This window comes from Ascoidea rubescens (assembly GCF_001661345.1).
Source record: "Ascoidea rubescens DSM 1968 unplaced genomic scaffold ASCRUscaffold_2, whole genome shotgun sequence".
Taxonomy (NCBI): domain Eukaryota; kingdom Fungi; phylum Ascomycota; class Saccharomycetes; order Ascoideales; family Ascoideaceae; genus Ascoidea; species Ascoidea rubescens.
This window is the reverse complement of record NW_017962914.1, coordinates 386,955-414,538: the sequence shown is the minus strand read 5'-3', so window position 1 is coordinate 414,538 and position 27,584 is coordinate 386,955. Positions and strand designations below refer to the sequence as shown.

General features: G+C 35.4%; 1 protein-coding gene across 1 annotated transcript; it reads left to right on the top strand.

The window, feature by feature from the left end:
- Positions 1-3,003: 3,003 nt before the first annotated feature.
- ASCRUDRAFT_6467 (uncharacterized protein) lies at positions 3,004-22,333 on the top strand (the record flags this gene model as incomplete). Its single annotated transcript, XM_020191348.1, has 3 exons — positions 3,004-3,079; positions 12,163-12,271; positions 22,150-22,333. 3 exons carry the CDS (start codon positions 3,004-3,006, stop codon positions 22,331-22,333), a joined length of 369 nt encoding a protein of 122 aa, XP_020049131.1.
- Positions 22,334-27,584: the final 5,251 nt, after the last annotated feature.

Here is a 27,584-nt window from a genome sequence, read left to right as displayed (position 1 = left end):
AGGGACAAAGTTTACTGCTACCTTTCTTGAGTTATATCATTCGAAAAATGGTCTGAGAAGAAATAGCAAAGCGCAGAGAAATCAAAAATCTTTTGTGCTATGCCAAACGAAATAAGTCCATTTGATGACAACAATGTTTACTCAACTTGCTCTGCGCAGACAACAAAAGCTTAATTTGTCGAATGAAAATGAGTATTCGATGATAATCGTAAGACCAATGGTTCATATCGAATCTGTGTTTGATTAGCTGCAAATGAATCATATTACGAACTTGCCAATAGCTCTGTCAATGTATATTTTCTAGTTATGAAATGTCATACATTATGCACAGTGGTTTCACATGCCGCCATTGAGCACTACAATATCAGCAAATTCGATGAAAACTCCGCCTCTTCGAATGGAGCGATTACCTAGCCAGCTAATTCTGTTTCTTCTGGTAGGGTGTCTAGATAAAAAAAAAACGGTTGGAAAATGCTATAGGGCTTGAATTGCTTCAGTGAAGCCCCACACATTTTGTTCAAGACAAGGGAATATCTTCTTGAAGGAAAGCAAACGAAGTCACATTGTCGTTCGCTCGATGATTGCATTTCATTTGATGGAGCTTAATATCCATATATCTGGATGATAATGCAATTGATGAAGATGCTAAAATCTGTTTGTGTATTGAATTCTATTGCAATAGGTAGTGGATTATGATAATGTGATATAGATTTTATTTGCTTGGGGATTCCAGAAATATGCTCCGATGAAATAGCTTTCGATTCGTGAGTAAACCACTATAAAACTAAAAAATTGTCAGTGTTTTCCATTTCACCAATGAGTAATATAGCTGAAAAGATGAATTTATCTGGATTCCTAACAGGAAATTAGCTAAAATATTGAAAGAAACTTGGAACATGAGCCGTCTAATCAAATAGCCAATCATCTTATGGTTCTGTAAGTATCAATAGAGCATGCTTTTAACAAAAGTCAAATTAAGGTCCATTGTTAAAGAATAAATTGAGTGAATATAAATTATAGATTAAACGTCAATGAAAAATATATGGATGTAAGAATTGAAAATGTTAAATTTTAAAAGTATAAAAAGTTTAAGTACAACTAAATAAACAAATTAATTTAATGCACGTAACAGAGTCGATTATATCCGTTTACCTCGGTCATGAAGGTGGTACTTAATTCAGAGATAGTATTAGAAACTAGGTTATTGGAATGAATGTGCACAATATTTGGATAAAAGCAAAGTTTGAAGGTAAAAAAATGTTTTTATTCAACACTTTGAAAAGCACAAAGCATCAAATGACGAGGATGTTGTGACTGCTGCTGAGCGTCAGCAAATCAATAATTTTGTGTGGGAAAAATTAGAAGAACTGAAAAGGATGTCATTCTCAACGCCCACGGTCATCCGCTTCAAATTCACAAGATCTACTTTCGTTCTTCTATTGAAAACTAGACTCCTTCAACCGGAAACAACATTAGGACCAGCGGTAATGAAAGTGATTTCAAGAGATTTTATACTTGTACATCGGATTTGGTCACATCACTATTATCATCATTTCATTGCTGAATGAGTAATATATTACGGAGTGATACTCTGCTGATGTAGTTGTTCTGGACGGATGTGCATATCACTAGTTTTAAGACCATAATTCTTATTGCGCATGTTTGGAAATGCTTAGCTTGAAATCAATAACAACTCATTCACAAATTGCGTCAGAATTAATACTTGAAAGAATATTCGGATCGGCTAACAAATTGCAACATTATATGTAAACAAATGAAGAACTCACTTTAAATATCCTTAAGTCGATCCCGAAATAAAATGGTGAGACAGATCAAGTCGCCGCACTTCATTAATCGTAACAAAATCAAGGCGCCAACAGCTCAATGAAACAAAACTGCAGAAGAAAGAATGATCGTACGACTCATTCTAGCGATCAAACTGAGTAAGTATTGATTCAAATCAACGTTGGAACATTTCTTGTAGAAATTCAATGGTTTTGCAAAATTGAACGCCATTAATTATTAAATGTGAATTTCCGTTAGAAAAGACTCTTCAACAATAAAACAGTCTCAAGGTCGATGATCCACTTGATGCTCAATTCTTTGGCTGAAATAAAAATGTGAAAAAAATGAATTTTAACAGAGACAGCAATGCTACATTCCTTGGTTCTAGCTCTTCAAGCAACGTTGCTCGTATTTGCGAAAACACCTCAAAGGCGTTTCTGGCAGCATTATATTGAAATCAACGGATCACTTTTACCAATCTAAACGAAGTAAATCAAAACCAGTCGGAGACATTGAAGCACCAAGTCGTTCTACTACAGGCCCCACTCTTTCTTTAGCATCCTATTAGTGTTCGTTGGAACGTCAACTATCGAACTCGACTTGCCAAAGTATTATCACTGAAAGAAATTTTGAGATGATTAAACATTCAAAACAACGATATTAAAGAATGTTACACCGCAACCTCAATTGAAGACTTCCATTCGATTGCTGTTCGCAGTTCCAAGGATAATAGCAATCAAATCGTTACTAATAAAATATTGGATTCATGACTAATGAATGGATTGGTTGTTGTACAACTGCTTTGCGACTGACAGCAGTTCTATTATTAAGCACAGTCCTCTTAGGAACACTACCCGGCCACATAGGAAGGTTCAATTCCGTAACAGAAAAAATAGCTCCAGGCAATCAATTAGTCGATGAATAAAAAAATTGACTTCTTGAATGAATGAAATCCATCAGTAATTCTCGAAGGTATTGATGATCAATCAGCAAGCTCGTGCTGAGGAGAAATAATTCTTATTGAAGAACTTCCACATCCGTCAATCTCTTGTTCTGATTACTAGCAACGGAATTTTGTGAATCAAAAATCAAGAACGTCCTAGTAAGATTCCTGTGAGGTATTTTATGGAACCCACTACAATTAAATCAGTTATGAGCTTTGGTAAATAAAATAAATTTAATTCTTGAAAGTATTTTTTCTGCGTTTGTTGAACTAACATGACAAATAATGATAAAATAGATAATCTAAATTGCACATTGAACGATATTCAAGAAGGTGATGGAAATGAACGGAGTGAGGCAGGATAGCTTGGAAATGAATCTCCTCAATAACTTGCCCACTGCTCTATTGAAGTGCATCGGGCAGTTGGAATGTATCAATTAATAACATTTTTGGTTTCAATAGCCGCCATTTACAACTGCCGTCCGTGTGAAATATATGCCATCACTGCTTTTTGAAATGATCTCATTGACAGAGCAGCTTTCTTGGAGCTGCTACGGGAACAGCTTCTTTCAAAGACCATGATGATGATCTAAAGAAGTAATTGTTTCATTCAGAAGCAAGCCCCCTCATTACCATCAATCCCTATAGAATTGTGTTCCAGATGAGAGATAGCTACTCTATTTGTATGATCGCAGCAGGTTTGCTCTACACTAAAATTGTTGAATATCCATTAATCCTTATGATATTTTAAGTAATGAAAATGTCAACATTCTACCCTGCTTGCTGAAGGATAATTGAATAAAAGATCATTATGATCATTAAAAGTATGATCTATCACCATCGATATTTCGATAAAATATTTATATTATAGAACTGTAGATAATTCTGCGAACTATTTCGAAAAAATGAAAATTATCTCTTCCTTTTATAACACGATTAAATAGAATAGTTAAAAAGAAGAATTTTCTTGAAAAATGAAATGTCAGCGATCCAAAATAAAATCGTTCAATTCTAGAAAAAGTGGGATTTTAATAAAGGAGGATGAAGTATTATGAGATCATAATAAATCTAAACTGGAAGCCTTTAATTACTTTTAAAAGACCGTCAACCTTAAAAAAAAAACTTCTTTCATTTAGAATAGCTAAATTATAGAGGTGGAATAGTCAAGGATTGCTAATTACACCATTTGTTGAAATCCTATAACGTTGAAGAAAGAAATGTCAATGTCGTTGTAACGTGCTTAATTGGAATCAATGAGAGAATTTGTTGCAAACAGGAATGGCTCTAAGTAGTAACGGGGTTCTCTCGCAGCTCTTCACAAATTGCAATTTATTTTGTAATTTGATGGAACAACTGGAAGTGGTATAATTAATTAACAATAGATTGAAATGTAGTTCAATCAACTAATTAGGGAGAAGTGTCCATGACATTGACAGTTGTAACGATTTAACTGAGTTCCATTTCCATTTGGAATTGGATTCCATCAAAAAATATTAATGAAAACTAAGTTTGTTTGGAACTGTTAGGCAATAAAAATGAAAGGAAAAATTCATAGGCCCAATCATTAACATTATTTTCTTAGAGGACCGCCGGCTTTTTCTCCTCGTCTAAAATCGTTTGAAAGCATACTGGGAATATCATTGCTTGGTTTTGTTTATGGCAGTCACTTCTACTGGACGACGACGCACCAACGGATTGATTCATTCCGGACCAAGAAAGCTGCTCACCATTTGTCATTGTGAAGATCCATTTTCATTTTGCTTGGTGATTCTATCACATTCCCAAACACTGAAACTTACTTTCCTTAGTTGGAGAGCTGGTTTCACTGGATCGTCAATGATTGATATTTAATTAATTCCGATAAGTCTAAGATCTCTTCGATCTAATTGAAAAAGTATAGTAACGAATGGACAACCGTTTTCGTAGAAAAGCAACTTGTCCCAGGATGGAACCACCACACAGATGATGTCTTGATGAAAGAACTAAATAATTGGATAGTGGTGATGTGGCACAAGCTAAATTAAGTCTAATAGTTACCGCCCTTAAGAGTGAACCACCAACATGTCATTTCTATGTTTCGTGGTTAATAACATCAAGGATACTTCACTGAACTTCATTTTCAAACTGTTTTGGCTATAGGTGATTTCAATTTTTTTAGTTCTTGTGTTTTGTAGACCAAGTGAACACTCTAAATACCGGTTTTGAAGAACATTATTCTCCATCACTAGTATGCTCAACATTAAGTTCAAGAACCAATTTGGCTGATCCTATTACATTCATGGGAAGGTCGATGATAATTATTCTCTTTGCTTTATCATTATGATATATTGCTTTTCCATCAAATAATATATCAATAACATCATCATTGGTTAAGTATCCTGAATTGTAGAGGCTGTACGGATCAAACATCAGCCAGCGTAGAAATTGCTAGCGTCAAGAGATCGCGATTGATTGGATTCAAAAAAATTGCACTGGCTTGCTTCAACCAGTAAGATCGGTTGGGTATTTTCGTGAAACTTTCATTTGATAAAGAAATTGCTGGAAGCGAGTCAATTTAAACCGGATGGTCAGTTAACGCATGGAACTTAGCTGTGTTGGCATTCCATTTGGCCATATTGTAGCGGTTAATCACGGCTAAAAATATCATTAATGTAATTTCACGAGTTTTTAACCGGTGGCATAAAGATCAATAGCGTAATAGGAAGCCTTTGAGAGCATCCGTCGGCAACTAATCGTCCACCAAGCAGTTCAGAATCGTGCCCCTTCTGCAGAACATGGAATACGAATTCTCATTTACGATCTTGTCATTCACTGACAATCGAAGATCTCCTGAATATACATCTGTCTTAAAATTAGATTCAACTCCTATTAGTAGTTGATTGCCATTTTATTATATCGGAGCATGCAAACATCTCAGAACGAAGTTGGAATGATCCCTTTTGGATTTGATACCAAATGAACTGCTTTGTCTGATTCTTCTCAATGATTTGCCTTCAATTTCTGAAAAATGTCCGCAAGCAAACTCTTGATTGACGTTGATTCAACAATTGAAATTGTGGGAAACCCTTTGTTCATTTTCTCAACAATAGGGGCAGCAATCGAATGGAGATCTTTGTGCAAAGGGGCAATCGAGGAATCACAACTAGCTTTGTTTAACAGTTTACTCCTCTCCATATCGGTTTCAGCACTATTATTGATAAAGGGCTAGTTCGCCAATTGAAGGTCATACGAAAACTAACGGATTCTTGGACCAGCAGTTGATTTAATATGACAACAGCCTGGTCCTTCACGCTTTTGAACGGGAATTGATATACTTAATCCAGATATATAAAGATGATTGGTTGATCGCAATGAGGTTGGTCTATAGATGGTGAATGAGTGATTCTCCAACAGAAATGCAACGTTCTTTGATTAATTGGAGTAAAAAAATGTACCATTGGTATGCTTTCAATAACAATGATTTCCTTCACATTACAATTGTGCCCATGAATTGAACACCAATTGCAGCATTGAGATTGAGATTCATTTTGGTTTGCCAAACCATTTGTTAAAGAGATTTAAATTTATTATTGATTGTAAGGTAATTGTGAAAAAGGATCGAGTCAGCAGATGCAAAGCATTAATATTGATTAAAAGCAATTGAGTCAACCATTAGTTGCTCTTTTTCCTTTCTCATTTGGTTGTCGCAGTTATCAGCTTTTCAATTTTGAAAAGGCCCATTTGGCTTACTGAGTTAGAAGCTCTTGACTTACCCATTCGAAAAATTTTTGAAGATATCTGAAATGAATTCATCATCTGATTGAATAGAGCAGAACAAATTGTTTGCTTTTCTATGTAATCCATCTTCAAAAGACATTGAATTAGCCAATGATGTATTTCCATCTAATTTGAACGTGAATCTATAATTTATAAATAAATGGATATTCGACTGTCAACATTCACTTTAAACACGCCAATACTTGGACACACTAACTTTAGCGGCATTTGCCGCCACCAATTAACTCAATTTAAGTGCAAATTTGTAAGTGTGGTCTCTTGTTAAAGACAGCAGCATGTCCATTACGTCTTCATTGCACCATTGATGTTGGCAAATGTGTATCCAGTGTGTGCAAATGTATTCAATCAATTCGTCGAGCAATGTTGTTGGTCCACGTAAATCTGAACCAACTTACAGCCAACGCTCAGATCAAGATCAGTCTGCACATCTTTTGGGCATAACATCCTTGTTCGAATTATTCTTTCATCGTCAGCAGTAGGGAGGGCATGCTGGTCGGTTGATGGACTGATTCATCGAAGGTCAGCACCATCACCATTCTCAACCAATTTGAGAAGACTATTGATATTCGTTGGTGAGGTAAAATTGTCTTTCGCTTCTCAAATTCATATAACCCAATATTTTCGGTTTGTTTGGTTGTGCGAATATTGTGCCCATTGAGTAGTTTCAATAATATCATTTAATGTTTGGTCTCATAATTGATCAATTCTGTTTACAGCTTGAAAGGCTCCTTTCCAATTAAGGGTTTATTGAACATTGAAATGATCATTAATCAATTGAAACATCTTGCATTGATTTGAAATCTATTTTTGATAGCAACTTCAAAGTCATTTGGATATCCAACTAGCTAATTCTATTGATTGGTTTGTAAACACCTTCGATTTCAGCAGTTTCCTCCGTAGGCCAAACACACTCACTGTCCAAGCATTTGATGTCGATTCATATCGCAATTGCTGCATCAACCAGTACTCAGTTCGGTTGATTTGATCAATTTGTAAACAATCCATTTCATTCAACTTATCAATGTTGGTGACAATGTGATTAAAAAATAAAACCGCTATCAGTTGAGCGTTCCAGTGAGTTGCCTGCTCAAGTAATGACCTAAGATATTATGCTGCTACTCTTATTTAATTTAAGAGCGGGCGTAACAGGCAATGTCCCAACATATTGTCTGATGGCCAGACTTCACGCCAATTTACTTTTTCAATTTTTAATGATTTGATTATCTGATTGATGAATTTAATGACTGTCAGCGAATCGTTGCTTTTGCATAACTACGCTGACTCAAAAATCCATGATTGTTTTCAATGAACTTATCGATGCCATTGTCGTTTGGGTAGTTTCCTGTCAGTTTGTTTTCAACTGCCGCAATGATTATTTCCTGAACAATATTTGAAAATTATTGTGGGTGTTCATTATCATTAGTAGCAGCGACCAGTCTCAATACGTTGAACTCATCACAGTCAATGCAATTGATGATTCTTATAGTTAACCTAGTTCTCAGCAACGGTTAGTCGGCATCACCCTCAAGGCTATATTTTTCATCAATTGATTCACGTAAAGATTGCGTTAGAATGATTTTGGCCTATATCAGAATTTGGGGGGTGTTCAAAGACTGAACACAGTGAAGATTGGGAATCAGTTCAAATTTGAGGTTGTCCATTGTATGTAAGTTAACTATGTGATTGATCAAGAGAATCAGATGTTGACATTATCTGCATTCTCACTGAAACAATCTATAAGAATTCTTTACCTTCCGATTGGTATAAAAGCAAAGTTGAAACAAAAGGAAAAATCTCTGTTTTTCATCTCACAGATAATTTGTACGCGTCAAAAATGAATAAATATGCAATTTAAAAAGCCCAATATCCAAAGTAAAAAACCTATCTGGAACTGTGAATGATCTAGTCACAAATGCCATAATTTTTTATGAGAATATAGAGGTCCGTAATTGGCTCACTATAACCAAATTTAAAGAGTTTTCAGTTTGGCAATGGAATACCTTGAATTACCAGATGAAAAAGATTTTGAAATAATAGAATTAAAACTTTTGTTTGATTAATACATTGTCTGACGGCTGGTCGGGATAAGCTCCACAAGAAGTGTGAGTTTAAAAGTCGGTAGTTGGTGGAGTTGATCGAAATAGCTAAGAGATAAAATTCTTGCGTGTGATTAAATTTGATCATTTCAGAAAGGAACTGTAAAATGATACTGGTAATGAAGAAACATCACATTTGACAAACATTCCGATGAGAAGTAGAACATCTTCAAAAGGCACGTTGAAAAGTGGTACCAACCAAATCAAATAGTGGAAATAGGATAACTCAAAATGCCTTTATTGAAAACATTCGATTGCGTTCCCAAAAACAATAATTGTTTGAAATCAGATCCATTTATGCTAAATCATTTGAAAATGATAATTATTCACCCGTCCATCTTGTTATCGAACATTTGAAATATGATACAATTGTTGTTGCGTTTTTACTCCTGCCATTACTGTGCAAAATGATACTTCATTTGCTAGTTGAGGGATAAATGGAAATCTAGTAATCAGCTGACAAGATCATACCTCTGGTGAGTCCAGAGTGTTACGACTTCTTTGTCGAATCTGAATCATCTCCGTTAATAGCCATGATTATAATATTCCACAATATTATTGTGATTGCAGACTTCTTGACAAGACCAGATTAGGGAGCATTGCAGAATTATCCAATGCAATCATCTCATGAGCTAACAGTTGTTCGTGACAGTGATTGGGCAAGTGAATGAGTCACAACAAAAAGTTAAGGAGCCTTCTCCCCAACGATGATTGGCAGCTTCCTTTCAAGGTCTTCAATGAAACAATAGCTTGCGGCGTAGTGATCTACCCGAGCGGAGAACTCTCACTAGCTGAAGCAATCGAGAGTGGAATAATATTTCAAAACATCTTAACCGAACTATCAACACCAGTTCCCTCAATTGATTAATGTGATGATAGTGGTTCGGTTTTGTAACTTCCCTTGTATTCAGATAAATATATTCGACCGAAGCTTATAAATATTAGAGACCGCTTTATCTCCATATCTTTTGATAGAAGAAAGTACAACTAAGTTTTAATAAATCAAAAAGGAATGATGCCGACATTCTTACCAAGTTAGTTGCTGATACAACTATGTGTCAAGCTTCTGGAAAACTGATGAAATAAAGTTATTAATTGTGATCAAATTGCAATATAAATTTCACTTTGTGTGGAAGAGGGAAAAGGAGAATAAGCTACCTTCAGCCCTTTTGGTTATCAAATGTTTCTCAAATTCATTCCAATTTCCAAGTATACCACAACAACCGCTTTTACCTGTTAGGCAGTCAAGCGTCAGATCAATTGATAGACCTATCAAATCATTAACCTTTAATATTTTTTAATTATATCTGTACCTACTTAATGTAATTCTATTTGCACATTCTTAGATTATCGTTTATAACTAAAATTACTCTATTTTACCGAAAACCAGCCCCTTTTCAATTTTCCTTGTTTAATTCAAGTTAAGGTAATTCATCCATTATAATTTAAATCTCATAATATCAAATAATCCTATGTTTAAGCTTGTCAAATATTAAAACAGTTTTACGTATTCTAGATATTTTACTTAGTAGATTTTTGATGAATGCATTCTATCATATTTACTTTATATTGCTGATATGAAAAGCTCAGACATCATATCATCATCGTAAATACTTTTCATATTTACTGAAACACTTGTAAAGTAGGCATATTATTAGAGACACTACTCCCACAAACTACAGATGAAACTATAATATTGAATATTTTCCTGAGATAGCTCGCAAGAGTGAATCAGTGATTCTGATAGAGTTCCTATATTCTTTTCGCACAATCTTTAAATCTCTTTCAAAATTCGACGTTGGCCAGAGTCACGTTGCTGAAATCAATATTTAAATTGAATCCACGAAGAATGATATGTTTGTCACCGGTGCTGAATGGGCGTTAATTAAAACTTAGATCATCAAGTGAAATAGGAATCACGGAAATACTGATGGGTTAAACTCAACAAGATCCGTTGTTGTCTGTGGTGCCAATCGAGCTACAAGTCGGTCTACTGCCGTTGGTGCCGCACTAATGAAAGTATTCTTTGAATGAATAGCAATAGAAGTAGAAACCACACCATGGAGTATCCATCTCCATTAAAATTAATCCACCGTTTCTCAATCCACGATACTTTGAAAAGCTTAAGCATCACTGAGACTTATTAAATCAATGCATCATTGAAATGAGACACCAAGCGTCGAATGAGCAAAGCAGTATTATTTCAGCTGACTATCCCGCCCTTCAACAAACTGTTCCGTATGCGGCCCGTCCTAAACTAGAAGTCGAAGATGTTTCCAATAACGTGAAAAAAAAAATTTGGCTCGCAACGCTTTTGATGTTATAGAGGGAATGGTTTCCTAATTGATTTGCGACATCTTCAGATCCGTTGGTAGCAATTAGCTAAAATTAAATATATTTTAATCTCACCAAGATTTTCCGTTAGTCTGGTACAATTGGTTTATAATGGTTACCACCTTTTCGTTGAAGAAAACTAACTTTCAATTAACTTGATTGCTGTAATTGAGGATCAATGTGAGAAAATCAATTAAATAATGACCCTCGGAGCAGAAGAGGAACAAAATATGTCCGTGCTGAACAATCAATATGATTTCCTTCAAATTCGCTAGCGCAACTACATTGCTCTACGAAGCAAATGAAAATCTCAACAAAGATCAAGACTCTTCTCACGATACTAGTGGATCATCAATGGTGCGAGATATTTCTTTGTCTGTTCTAATCAAAAGACAACTTTTTGAATTTCAAACCTGAAATAAATTAATTATTGAAGAATACATCACTGCTGGGTTAATTGGCCCAATTCATTCATCTCATGGATTCATCGTTCCTGATTATCAATCTTACTTTAGTGTTGGACACGTTCTCGACTTCATATCCGATGAAACCCAATCATTTGTTAAATCATTGATAATATTCTAGACATTTGATTGCTTCACAAAAGTATCAGTTGGGCGAATCTTATCAAACACTGAAATGAGCACCAACTGCGATAAAATAAGTTTTTAAGCAAAATGGCTACTTTGATAAAGTCACTAGATCTGTTTCATCCATTCAAGAAGAAACTCGCATATTTCATGAAACCAAATTAATCAGAAAAAGAAAAGTCCAATGTGTGACTTTGATTCCGCAAATTAATGATCAATCTAAGCACTTTAAAATCGTAGTTTTTCCTTCAACTATATTACAAGGAGTAATTTTTATTATTCCTGACGGAAAGTGCTTACGACAAAAGAAGTGAATGGTGAAATGGATGTTGCATCTAATGTGCAAAATTCTTCTTCAAGTTTAAATCTGAGGCAATAGATTCTTGAAAACAATTTTCCTGGTAGACTTTATGATTTTTGTTTATCAAACGATATTCCTTATATGTAGAAAATATGTGAAGCATAATGCTCGGTGTAGTTTCATTCGCAACGAACAATCCAAATTATCGATATTGATTAGATTATTCAATACCACTTGAAAACATTGGAGCTGAAAAATTTTTTGGCCATACTTGAAGAATCTCCTGAACAGGCTATCAATCTTCGATTGATCCTCAATTGTCAGACGTACCTTGAGAACGATTCATTATTGAAGACTATCTTGAAATGTGTGATCCAATATCCAAAGATATTGGTGATTCCTTGATTATTATATCAATCGAAAACCAAATTGAAATGGTCTTTGTGTTGTTGAAGACACCTTCAACGAACACGGCATCAATCTTATCGTCGTATCATCATTATTGAACATATTCGGTTTTAACTAGTCGTCTGATATTGATGAGAGATCTATTAAGAATCTGAAACCAACAATGAAGCGTGGCTAATCTGCTTGGCACTGTGGTTACAACAGGTACGCGTACAATGTGTGGAGAATAGCGTATCGAATAATGAAAATGATGATAATTTGAATGGATAGAAGTCATCACCATCAATTGAGCAAGCCGTCGATGAACGACAGAGTCATTCGTCGGTGAAATTGAAAAGATCAAAAGATATCTTCAGACTTCAATGGATTCAGTTGCTAACAAAAAATGCTACGCATCGCTATCTTGATTGAAGTATAACATGTCGCCTTTCAGTTGATATGTTTACAGTACGAAAATTTTAAACTGTTATCCGCTGGCATAAATGAGATCAAGTTAAATGAGAGAATCAGATTTATTCATGGGTTCAGCAACATCAGGGAAACAACATAGTGTGAAGAAAGCTGTCATTTAAGGTTAAACAAGAAGCTAATTGATTAGAACGTTTAAGGGCAACATTAATTGAAAATAATTATTTTAAGAACTTGGCCATTTCGATATTAGTTGCGACGGACCATTCAGGAACTATCATATGATAGGATCACTGCTTTGATGAGCGGTCATGCGCCGCAGCGGAATCTGCAATTAATCACAGCCTCTTTCTTCAATAGACCAAATGACTGTTGTGAATTACTTGATCCTCCTGCTGGAGGATCCACATCTGCATTTGACCCTGTAGATCGCAAGAAAATGTTTGAGATTAAAAATGGCATTGTAGGGCTTCACCAGATCTGCTCAGATTGGGACCAAAACAGTCACATTTGGTTTTCAGGCATGCAGTAAATGCATTTAATGTCTAATCAATCTAGTTTTGACCTACAGTTCTGATTTTCAAATATAATGCTCTGCTGAACATATTGAAAGTACTGGAAACCGAGAAGATGAAATTGCGGAAGGGAGAGACTTTGTTTAAAACATGATGCAATGAAAAACGAAGACCCCCAATAATTGTTCTTTGGAACCGAATCATAATGGGCAAATGATTGAAGCACTATTTTTGCAATGGTTTTATGAATCAACTTACCCGGACACTAATTACAAAATATAAAGACTTCAAAAAAGGGTTAACGGAAAGATTAGATTTCGATGTTCAATCCCTAATTCTTGCTGCAAATGTTTCTTGAGAACATAGTACAGTTGTTGGTATTATTCTCAATATCGCTGATACTGTTGGATATCACAGTTCAAAAGCCACATCTTTTCTAAGCAAAGATCTAGATACTCGTTTAAAACACCATTCAGCTCGTTGCTTAAGAGTGTTGTAACATGTTTGTCAGTCAAAATACTTGTACTTTCATTACTTTAATAATTATCTGTTATTAAGTCGCACTGATTTGCGATCTTTTGCATAATTGAATCTGCAAAGACCAATGATTATTCATTGTTGAACCTCTACATGAGAGCGCTGGTGATGACGGTGACTGGGGAAGTGACCAAATGACAAGAGAAGGACAAAGTGGCATTCTCAGAGTGTGAAGTACTAACGTGCTTTTAAGGCGTTCAACAACCCCATAACCTGCTGCGTGCCATCCCCTCATTTTCAATAAGTGGGTTCAACTGAAATAATGAAAAGTGAATTTTCCATTGAAACCTATTAAGCGAACCGAAAACACCAGCTGCCGTTATTAAAGGATATGCTGATCAACATCTTTTTCGGACACTATCCATTCATTTTTTACTGCGATTCGATCCAAGCATTCCGATGTTTTTTATTTTTCTATTGCAAAATATGAATGGAATAGACAAATTGAGCTGCGTTTTATTAGTACAAAAGAAAATGACGCTGACATTCCTAACAGATTTGCTGACCCAACTACATTTGGAACGCGTGTTAAGATGTTAGATAAATTCCTTTATTTTTGAATGAATTAAAATATAGATTTCAGGTTGAAAGGAGGCGAAACCAATTCATTTAATTGCCTTCACATGTTTTGCGGTGCAATTATTTTTCACTTCCATTCCAAATACACCAAGTTGACAACTACTGGTCGTTTCAGAAATTTTTCATTTCTTGAATAAAACGAATGGAATATTAATCAACAGTTTAACAATTTGACTTCTATAATTAAGCTATTCATAATTTATGTTACTCACTTATTTCATTTTCTGTTTATTTATTTTTTGCAAAACATAATCTATTCTGAAGAAATGTTATTCGATTCTCCCAACTGAACTATATCTATCTGCGGTTATTGCTTTGCTATTTTGACATTTCAACTGTATCTCACTTGAATCTTCCATATGGAATTATAATTTTCTATCATCTCATAAATCAATATTTTCCTCCTTTTTAAAGCCTGATACTCTATTATTCCTTGTCCCTTTTCGATATTTCACTTTTTACATTATTTGTAAATTGGCTAGTTCAAATATTTTTCTTAATGCCGATATAGAACCCTCCGATATTCTTTAAATTTTTCATCATACACTTTTCAATTATGAACGTCAAATCAAACAAATGTGCCATTCGAATGTCACACCAAAAAATGACATACCTGATTATATCAAACAGCTACGTAATATGATGATACTTCTTTGAAAGTGTGGTGTATTAAGTCAATCCAATCAGTGGTAATCGATTGATTTGGCACCATGATTTACTTAAGCTTATTGTTGCCAATGTCGATATTTGCAGCAAATTCAAATATGGTGCAAAGTAACGGATGGAAATGGAATAAAATTTGGGCTTGGATATTGCTAATTATTATCATCAGCAGCTGATCAATATAATTTAAAATGCAGTTTATTGTGATTTTGATTCTCTTTAGTTATTCATGTACTACATAACATTTCAGAACCGTAATGACTAATTGGAAAAATGAAAAGTTTCCAAGTTCTATTACTTCTTAAATAAAGCCAAAATATGAACTAATGAGCTTAGCTGGAGTGCAGGCAACGCTATCGGCAATTAGAAAAGCAGCATTACGATGTGAGCGATTAGAAGAAAGACAGATATTCGATCATCAGATTTCAAATGATCATAATCGTATAACTTTAGCAAAAGTCAGATGCTGTTCCAATTCAATATCAAAAAGACGTCCACTGAAATTGGATATGGTTCAAGAGAAGAAATATAAGTGTTGCAAATGTTAATCGAATTGCTTTAGGTAACGGAAGGTGATCATTTAATGAAAATCACAAAAAATTTAAAAGTGAAATACGATAAGGTTCTATTAAATATATCAAACTATTGAATTTTGAAAAGTACAAGTTCTAAAGAACATGTAGATGCACGATCGGCAATCGGCATGAATGTGAAGAATATTTTTGATGTGAATGGTTCGAAGGCTATTAAATATTTTCTTCTGCACAAAATATTGATTGAAGCGGATCCCATATGGATGATATCAGATAGCGATAAGAACGCAACACAGGCCGTGTGTATTTCTAGCACAAATATTGTCCACACTCACGCCTTCAATAAATATCTTTTCTTTTTTTTGATCAGATACTAATTCAACAATATTTTTAACAAGAACTTTTTCACCACAGTCACAAACATATTTATCAGTGGAATGATAATCTATAGCACTAGCTTTTTTCAAATCTCATTTTCAATCAATTGCATAAGCAACTCTGTGGTGATCAGCATACTCAATTGATATCTTTTATTGATTAGATTAAACCGTCTTGGAATTTCTGCACTTGCTGGGGGAGTGACTAAATGCAGCAGAAAGTGATGAGGTCAAATTTGTTAGCAGAATATCTGCTACCTCAACGTCTTGGTTCTCGTTCACTGATGCTGATGTTGTTGCTGGCAACCTCTCTTTTTTTAATTGATCGATATTGCTGAAACTGTCTTGGGCTTGAAAAAGGGGCATGGATTCGGTGACGTGAAATGCGTGGCGTCCTAAGCAAATATCTCTGAGATGATTTGCAACAGCTTTATTTTTGAGCTGAAGAAGCGCAGCACAATACGCAACGTCTGTGAACCTTCGATAATGTGCTGAACCGCTGTTATTTCTGTTTCTGATTCCTTTGTCATTCAAGACAATCAACCGTTCATTGAACAAGTGTTTGAAAAGGTGAAGCATATGATAATTACTTTAGACCGAAAGTGATTCAGTGGACTGGATGAGGCACTCAATATGATTTTGTTCGTCGAGAATTCAAATTTCGTTAGAGTCGATTGCAGCTTTTACTAGCGACTCAATAATAATATCTAGTGATTTTGCAGGTTGATTCACTATTCCAATAGCGGTGAGTGTTATTAAGTATCGGTCATCTGCAATATTCAAAAAATCCCGGATGTCTATATTCAGTCGTTCGGTGTCTGAGATCAGTTTTCTCCGTGCCTCTCTGCGATGTATCCGAAGACACTATAGAGAGCCCCACCTTTGTCTTCTACGATGTTCTTTGTCTAGTAATTTTTAACTTTAATGTATCATTTTGGACTCCCTACCTGTTTCATCGTAACTGGTTGTTTCATTGGTACCTTGGATTCAGATCAAGGCCACCTATCAGCGGAGCCAAAAATATGAATTTCAATTGTTCTAATTCACATTATAAAGTCTTTCAATCCATTGTCGCGAAAGTACAAATTTAAGGGAACTTCAACTACTGAGGAATGTAATGATTCCGTATCTGTTACCTATTTGAATTCTTGGTTTTCCTTAGATTAACATGAGCCTAAACTGTACTAATCAATAGATAGGCTATAGAGATTGCGCTTCTATAAATGCAGTTGTATTCCATAACGTTTAAAAGTGATAATCACTAATCAGAGTAATCATGAGTAATCAGTGCCATCTATAACACACATGAAAAGCGAATTTGATTGAGATCATTGATCAAGATAGGAAACCTAAAACATGTAAAATAAGGAAATGAAGCTTCAAATGTATGAGATTAAAAGTCGAAAACAATCTATTTTATGGCATCCTTATGTATCTTAGATACAGATGCAAAACTGAATTTCGACCAATGAGAAATCTAAAAATAAAATATCTCTCGGACAGAACTGATGAGTAGTAGATGCAAAAAATAATGAACATTATTTGTTAGAAGCGCAGATTTAATGTAGTAAATGGTAGTCAACCTTTTGATGAAAGTATCAATGGTAAAAGTTTTTGCAAGTAGAAAATGTGCAAATGAGTATTGTTGAAAGCTTGGTGCTTGGACTGAAAGAAAAAAATGAATATGAACTAAGGAATTCAAAATAGTTAAATTGTTACCTATCCACTAAATACATGAAAATTTGCATCATCATTTCTGCTAGCTTAAAAGGAGCAGCAGGGAAGGAACAGTTTTAAATCGTTGGTAATAAGCGGAAACCTTGTAAGAGTGGCTTTTGAAAACTTTGGTTTTTAGTGACGAATTAAAGGATTGAATAAGTCTCTGACTGATTTAGCGTGATCAGCATATCGTTGATTTCAGACATTTCTATTGATTTTATTGAGCATCTCTCTATTATTTTCGTAAAGAATATTTCTATTAATGTCGCGTGCAATGTCAACTCTGATTATCGACTGATCAATATCCGTAAATCATCTTGTAGTTGCTGTGACATCAGTAGCAGCGGTGAATCCGATTATGTAAAACCAATCGGTATCGACGTAGTTGGTGATTCCTTTGTGAACCAATTTATGAGCAGCCGCCATTCCGTACCTGCTTGAATCGTATCAATCTCAATTCGTTGAGTTGACGAAATGATCTTTTTAAGTTTTTGGGGCGATCGTCAAAGAATGGGGAAGATCTGAACATTGCGTTAAGTGAAGACGGAAAACCTCCCACAACCTCAAATAGCATATCATCGACAATAGCAATATGAGATTGATATCATTGACTTAATATTCAATATATTTTTATCGTTTTACAAATCTTTTAACCACTGAATAGCTGTTCCAATAGTAATTAAATTTATGCGAAAATATAAAAAATTATCAGTCTCTTACATTACACAGCTAGGGAGTAAGAATGGAGAGAAATTATCTAGCATGATAAAAATGAATTTCCAAGAATAAAACCACCAACCTGACAATATTAAGGTTTCTTATCAGTGAAACAATTTCATTCATCAGATCTTAAAAAATTATAACTCCATAACTTTAACCCAAATCAATTAAAGCTCAGCTGCTCTGATAGGTGGATTCTCACTAAAAATTAATCGGTTAAAAATAGAACTAGAATAAGTTCAACCGGCAATCGATGAATAGTGAACGTTCTATTCCATACAAACCAATGTCATTACGTCCAAATTGTTCATTTTCCAAACATTTCTGACATTAATTTTAAATACCAAGTTTTCAGCTACTTCTACAATCACAACTTGGATTTTTCCAGAATCCAGCCAAAGATATGCTCATCATCACTTTAGCGATTCTCTCTTTCAGAATTTTTTCTTTTTCATGAACAATATTTTGTTTTCACATTCAGACTTTACCTTTTTGAAGCTTAGCTCTATTCCGGTTTCACACATGAACATCATCTGTTTTCAATTGAAGATAATAAATTATTTGATATCAGCTTCGTCCAATTTCAGCCAAGATAATTCAACTCCAACCGTTTATGAAATCGTAAAAAAATTGTTCTGTTTATTACATGTCAATAGTCTCAAAATTGTGGTCTTACACCGCAAATTTGAATTTCTAAATTATACTGAAATATCTTTCGTTAACGACATTTTTTATTTCTGATATGAACGCACATTTTATTCTGCATTTTTCTTAATATTTTTTATAATTTTTCGAAATCAATCAACATCACTATATTTCAAAAACCGGGATATACATATAGATCGCAATAAAGTGTGATAATGAATGCATAATCAAAGCAATTTGCAATATTTAATTTCAAATTGCAACAATAATAGTAAAAGTTTTCATGCAAATACAATTCAATTGAGTTGTGAAAGAAGAGCTTCTCAAATTAGAAATTGATGCAAACTTCCAATTTGAATTAACAAAAAACCATGTAATTGAGAAGTGAGGCGTTAGAAAGTTGGTAACGAAATTCATATCATTTTGCGGAAAATCTTTCAATAAGTTTAACTATAACGGTGAAAGATTCTGAGTGCTGACATTCAAACCTTAAACAGAAACTGATAATTTCAATTGATCGTTGTGTTGATCATTTTCAGTACCAGACAAAATTGCTGTGATAACATGACGTCGTTTGCTGTTGAGATGATGTTTCCTCGGCTGTTTGAAAATCTTCAAAAAGAGTGTGAGTTTCATCCTTGATCCATTTTTAATATTAAGCTGTTTGTTAAGAAGGAATAGATTCTTAAGCTTAAAATGAGCAAAATGATTAGCAGAAGCTTCATTAGATGAACCTTCAACAACGCGAAGAGTAATTTTGTGCTACGTTTAGCTCGATGATGATGTTGGAGATCTACTAATTTAATTGTGAAAATGACCACCGATCGTAATATCATCTTTATTTTAGGTGCATATGATGCCTGAATCAGCAAGACGGATTCAAACATTAAGTTATTGATTGTTGGAGACGTGAGTCAATTATTTGAGAAACGGTTGACCGCTTCTTTCGATTCGACTAGACTTCAATCAAATGATTTCAGCCGATTAATCTGTTCGAATTTAATAAATTTCTTTTATTGATCGAATTGAAAGTGTTCAAAAATCTGCTTTTGAGCCCCTCATTCATATAGCAGCAATTTTGAATCATAGGCTAGTAGCATCGTATTTACGCTTGAACTTAATCATGTGAGTTATTTTGCGACAGTACGATTGAAAGCAAACTTATGATCACCAAACGGAGCATGAAGTTTGTCATTCATGTGGGCTGTTCAAAGGTTTATTCGCAGAGACCAAATTGAATTTTTTTGCAATGTAACCGATCAAATAGATCAACTGTCCAAAACCCACGGAGCAATAGTGATTTGAACATTTTAGTTGTTTATCGGCTCTGTCCTTTTTCTTTCATTTGTTTTCATTGATGATCCACCACCTCCTTCTTATGACAATGAAATCGAAACCGGGATTTAATGGACGTAAGTGGTATTCTGCAAGATATTTCGAAGCAAGAAGCAATTGAATCAATTATTTCTTTTGCCAAGACACGGAAATATTTAGGTTAAACGAAGTTGGGTCTTAAATATTAATAACAACGCAATTAATGATTCAGTTAAAGCTAATTTCACCGTGAGAATTTCACCGAAAGTTGAAATGGAATGTTTTTCCGTATCAACGAATTTATAAGCACCGTTATTTCCGCCAACAAAATCAGCCAAGTAATATTCCTTCATCATTGATTTTATTGAGATCTGTAATTTTGAATTTTTTGTTTTGTTTTGACCTGACAACACGGCCTCACTGTATAATAGTTGAGTTTCATTATCAGCAAAACCGTAACGGTGAAAACAATTAATCAATTTCTTTTCCCATTTTTTTACTTTTCAATTATTTTTCAGACGATCTTCAGTTACGAAAAATATAGCATCTTGGAAAACAAAAAATTTAGCTAACGTCCCATCATTTGGCTTAAACTTGTTGTTCTCGTTCATTCCATTATGCAGCAATAAAGAAAACTACACTTTTGCCTCTTGAATTATCCTGCAAGGAAATCCAGTAATTTAATTATGAAGTATTGATATAATATTGCCTTGACTATTTAACTTACTTCAATTAAATTCATTCCATAGTTTCATTAGAATTCTCTCCAGTGCGGCGAAACTTGTTCGAAATTTACCCTTAAACTCTTTCCATTTTCAGTTGTTGTTATTAAGCGGTTTTCTTTGAAATTTAACTATCTTGAGTGAGAGCAATGAGATCAAGATTTTTCTTGATCTCGGAGAGAAATACCTTGCTTTGCTTAAGTTCAAGATAATGTATAATTGTTTGTCATTTTCTTTATGCTTTAGTGTGTACTTTCTATATGACTTCTTTCTTTGATCCTCTCATTGCATTTGGGATATTGAACTCAGACATAATTGTTTTTACTTCAAAATGGTGATTACCGATATCATACATAATAATATATATATCTATATTTAAAAAGATGATGCAAGTTAATTAAGGTTTTTTTATATCATTGATTATGTTGTTACCATATTGTACTACGCGCATCCACAATTTTAAACAATTTTCCAATCATTTATTTCAACAATGAATTGATGTCTTGGTAATTCGCAGATCCGCTACAATGACTATGGTAAATATAATTATCAATAAAATTAATCCAGATTAGAAGGTTTGGGACAGGAGCTGAGTAGCCGTTTTTTAAACCTTAGGTTCGCAAATGAGTCACCAATTTGGTTCATACTAACCAGTTCATCATCACGGGATTCATTGCCGCTTAGGAAATCACTCAAACTGCCAGTGAAACTGCTGGTATCGCTGAAGCATTAATAAATGCTGCTTTCAAATATAAACGAATATGAAATTGCAATGATGACAATGCAAGGGAGGTGAATATTGAAATGATTGAAAAATTTTGAATCTGGATAATATTGACAAAATCCATCGTCATTAAAACGAAATTAATCGATGAATTAATGCATTATATAAAAAAACTATAGAACGAGGTTATCATGGTTTAAACTCATATTTTTTGATTTAGCCACTGGGCTGCCTATCCTGCTGCTTTTAATTTTATAATATTGATCGTCCTCAATTCTCAAGCACAGTCACTTAGCTGGCAACGATTTTCTGTTACCGATCAAGTCGCCGGTTAATCAACTAATCAAATATTGAGACACGTTAAAGAGATCATAGACAACGATTGTCCACAATTTCGTCAGAATCAACGGAACTGATCATAATCGTAAAGAAACCAAACATTTTGCTATTCTTTCCTAGATCCATCAATTCTGGTAGGTATGGTCATTGCAGGCAAAACTGGAAAATACTAAAAAATATTCAAGTCTATGAAATGATTGAATTAATTGACACTGAAGATGACTTGGAACTTGTTATTCAAAATGAATCAAAGACACATTTTGAGAAAATTCGTTTAACTGATCATGATACCGTTAATCAATAAGTTCATGCTTCAGATAAAACAGCTGATGTTGTACAGTGATCAATTATTGACTGTTCCTGAAACTGGAAAGACATCAATGTAGGGAGTCCATTGGGACAATATTTGCAGGTCAGAATGAACTGTTGATCTTAGCTCATTAATATTATTTGATGATCAGCTTTTACCAGACTCACCACAGAAAATCGGTACTCTTTTCGAACTTGCTGAAAATGGTTTGAATCTTCAACTTATTTGAAACGAACCATCAAATAACAAATAAAAAGTAATTTTCCGGAGAGTGTGATAATCAGCAAATTATAATTATTAGGTGGATAAAATCTGCAAATTGAATTGCCTCCGACCACTGGGTGTGACGTCCCGCAAATTCTAGTGAACCATCGGTATTGTTGTTTCAATTAATAAAGTTTCTTCACCGAAAACAGTGCATTCCTAAAGATAATCAACGTAAATCAATCACGGGTTCATTTTGGTGTTCTGTTTTACATAAATGACAACTTCCATGAGTTCACAGCTCAAATGATTTCAGTTCTGGGGAATATAACTCACCTGATTTAGTCGACCCAGATAAAGTTGGTGAGCGACTATTTATCACAAAACAGCTATTACATGTCATTACCGGTGGATCTGCTTCAGAACAAATAAATCTGATTCGCTAATTAAATCATCATTAATGACTGAACAACCAGTAACGTTAACCGACAATTTACCTTGTTTATCAAATAAGATAAATTGCTCTGGACAAATCAGCTCCAAGCATTCCGCAAAATAAGCATACCAGCTTCAAATCGCCGCACCGCAAATATCTGTTCAAAATGTATGATTGACCATTCTAGAATACAAGTCACAACAATACTGAAACTCCTAATGATTGACTCCTATGTTCCGTTTCAATTACTGCACTTTGCAATTGAAATTCAATAGTTTTGTTCAATTATCTTCAACTCAATAGTAATGAAGTTCTTCATTGAAGTTCCTCAGACAGACCATAGCCAATGTTAACTTCGATGGTCGATCCGGAGTTCAAGTAACAGCTTTCGATTCATATGTTTGCGAAAAAATAGTTTGGCGAACTTTCAATCGATCAAAAGGCAGCCCCGGAAAGTCCACATCTGGTTGTTCGGTTGTTCAGCAGGTCTCCTCTCGTTACGCTCGGTGATATAACCCTGCTTCCAATAGAAAACGTTGGCATTCACTTCAATGTTGTTTATACATATATCTGTCTGTACCATAATGCATTATGTTGGAGTCGCTACAATAAGATATAGAACAGATTGCGAATGATTGAGGCAAAAATCAGAGGGGCTTTCATCTGGTTCTAACGATTCAATATGGGCTTCCGTCATGAGCTTCGCAGGTGCCCGCTTTTAGCAGTTAGCTGAGGTCGACATGAATTCAAGTGGTATTGTTGCTAATAATCCCGATTGAGAGAAACTTCAGGTTTCTTTAGATTACTTAGGCCATACGTTCATTACTGCAGATTCAGTGTCGGCTTTTTTAACGGAAGCCCTATTCAATTGATGTTATGGCCATGAAATATTCAATAACTTGCCAAAACAATTTTGTTCAAATGGTGGGGAAATTGCCGTTAATACGATCGGCTCACCTGCGGCTGCTAAGTGCCTAATTACGTTATCTAATAATTAGCATTGCAAATACTGCTTCAATCATTCAAAATTGATATTTCTTGAAGTGTACAAAAAAGAAGTAGCTGCTGCCAATTTCTATGCTTGGTCTCCTTTTGGCTCCAGCTACCCCGAATGAGTTTGCTAATTCATTTGCAGATGCTCAGAAAAATTGAATTTGCTGAGTCAATGGGATTGGTCAATTACAATGGTGCTGTTGCACTTGCTAGTGGCTCTTCCAGAACAGCCACCTCGTATTTTGGTAAATACTATTAATCAGGGCAAATCATAAATACAGCAGCGGCCATCGTTGGGAATAAAAGAAGACGTGCCAAATGGGTGGTGGCGCCACCGTTTTTCTGTGCCAGCTGATCAAAATCAGCAAAGGCTTTTGCAAAAGTGGTGGTTTTGGTTGGCGAAACGTCATCAGTCGTTGTTCGGTTGCTTGTTGAAATTTGCTTCTCGACAGGTATCCAATTGCTAACAGATTTTTGTTGAATCGGCTGCTATTCAAAACATCAGCAACAATGCCGATTGGGTTAGCGACGTAACTTTTCACCCACACCGAATACTAGTAATGTTTACTCGATGGTTGATGTCAGAGCTAATGTTAATGTGGTGTTTCAGGTTGGTCGACCTCAGCAAACGCCTTTATCCCCGCTTTGGTTCAATTCGAACTGGAATTTAAGCTGGAAAATACAAGAGTGGCCCGCTGAAGCTGGAATATCTGTCCTTTACGATGAGGCATTCGATAATATATAAGCCGCCTCCAGAGTATACCAACTTCAGGTTCACGCAACTGATGATGGGTTTTCCACCGCTGACTGGCCTATCCATTCAGGTGATCTCGGAAAGAGGGTTGCAAGAATTAAAGCCCTGTCTTTTCTATTTCATCATTTACCGGATTAAAATGTTAGTGCTTTCCCCTAGTAAAAGCCAGCATAATTATTGGTATGATGTGGAAGTGACAGGGACTGCTGTCGCTTATTGATTTGATATTGATATTGCTTCACCAACGCCAGCTGTTCCCGTTGATTGGAGTCACTACATTCTTGCCAAGGATAATGAAAAATTCAGAAGTGATATTGCTTCTGCCATTGATACGGCATCATTGGAATTATCGAGGTTGGTTTGTCAAGTTATCTTTTCTGGTCAAATGTTGGATAAGTCTATCCACATTGTGGGATCTCTTAAAGTAATTTGATTCAAGCTCATCAAAGGTTGTTATTTAAGATCCAAAATGAACCATGAATCGTTGGTGGATAGTCAGTCACAATAAAAGAAGCTGGGGGATGTTACTTCAAAATAATCGTGGAGGTGACCGGGGAAATTGCTCTTACTGTTGATATTGCCGACTAGCTGTTGAATCCATTTGCGGCAATCCGTGTTGTTGATGATTCTGATTCTCTCCAAAGCGGGCCCCCAACCGACTATACTTATCAATTAGTTCTATTGAAGAGAATCGAAAGGTGCTTTGGTTAAGACGTTTTCAAGTGCTTTTTAGATATTCATCCCCAAAAAAATGGAGTACGCCAAGATTAGTCAAGCAGGTGTCCTTTGTGTTACGTTGGCTGCCGCATGGGTGGAATGTCCTAGAGAACTTATGTTCTTCATGGCACCTGACTTTTGAAGTATCTTTCTTGTCATTTTTTGGAATCCAATGTTTCCTTTAGTAAAGCGTCATTTGCTGGTACTAAACAAACGTATTGATCCGCGATGAGCTATCATATCTTGCTGCTCGTGTTTCAGATGAAAGTCAGTCTGCTACTACCAATCACAACCTGAGCCGAACACTAATTGTTTGAGTGATATCAAATCAGAACTTCAACCAGAGTGGTAATTGTGCTGAAATCTGCTGAGATGAGAAAGATGATGATGGTGTCAATAGCAAAGGTTCACATTCAAAGAAATCGTTCGCTTCAGGTGCTGATACTGAGCCATTTCTAGATGCTATCATGGAAGGAGAATCGGGTACAGTCCATCTGGCTGGACCCAGAATGGGCCGGCTGAACCGTGTTCTCGACATTCAAAATGTACCAAAGCAGATCAGAAATTATTCCACAGATACCTTTTAGAGATGTCTCTTCTGACATATTTGGCTGCCGGCATCGTTGGACCTACTACTGTTAAACACTGCGCTTGACACCAAAGTCAACAATTTGCTCATTATTTAAAGCTGCATGCATTGATTCATCACAATGGCTACCTGTTGGTTCATCCTGACTTTGAAAATAGTCTTGAATGCCATAGGTGATTGTGTGAAGTAGGCCCGGGACGGACTGCACCTGTTCGAAATTGCAGAGTGGGTGTTAGACGTTTTCTGAGCTTGAATGTATCGATCATCCTGAATGACCTAGTGCAGTGATCAGGAATGGATAGGTTAGAATTATTCCATTACATTAATCATTAACGTTACCAATCGATCAATAAATGGATGTGAAGAACGCTCTTCTTTAAACTGATATGCTCCCGAGTTTTACAAGCAACACGCTCTTGAATATCTTGATGATGATCTTTTGCTGAAAGTGTGGCATTTACATTGAACAAATATAGGACTCAATGAATGACTTTGGCATTAACGGAAGAGAATTCAACGTGCTGTCCAATCATATCTTTTTCCGAGTCTATTAGCAGTTGGTGGAGAGATTCACGTCTGAGAAAACGAACTCCACCTCATTTCTGGATTGAATGTCGATGGTGACATTGATGCCGGACTATCAGCTGCAATTGTCAAGCAGATGAATTCATATCTCCGTTCATTGTTCAAGAATGATGATTTTATTGTAACCGTCAGTCAATGTTTTAAATTCGATGCGGTTGAAACACTAAAGGACTGCGGGGTTTATGACGTTGGGCGTCAGGGGGATACTTCAACAGGACAAAATAAATGATTTTCAAAGGAAGTTTAGACCAATCTTGATTGAGCAACACAAATTGCTATTTGTATCCGACCTCTCCATGTTAGACGCGGAAGCGTCATCACTTTACACCTGAATGGTTGGATTATTGCATTTGGCTGAAATGAGTTTACGGTAAGATAGTGTCTTAGCTGTTCAGATTTTCACTCCATCTTCTGACCGACAATTGAAAATCGAATTATTTTATGTTAAAGGTTGGTGAGATATGTAAACGTAAATCGGTCGACAATCCATTTCAAAACAGCTATATCGTTTGAGATCTTTCGAAGCTGTGACAGTCATTGAGTTGGGGCTGTTGGTGAACGAAAGTCACTTATTGGTTATCGATACCACTTTAAACGAAGGCCCGCTACTTGCAACCCCAAATGCAGGCTTCAGAGACCAGCGGGACTTGTCAACTGAATACCTATCACTCATTAAAGTACTCAAGGATACCGCGCCTGTAACAGGCATCTTCATATTGATTAGTTCACATGGTGACACAAAGCAACTCCTAGTTTTGATGAAATTTCTGCTATCGAGGTGGCCAACTAATTTACCAATGACCAAATACTACTGGTATCCATTAATAAGCTATCACGTTACAAGAAGGTTGCGCAATGTTGATCATTCCCTTGCTATAGTTGACACTAACAGTCGTGACGCTGATATGATGAATAAGGCGCTTAGTTCACCTCTATTTCAACTTGTCCATCAATTCTTTTCACGACA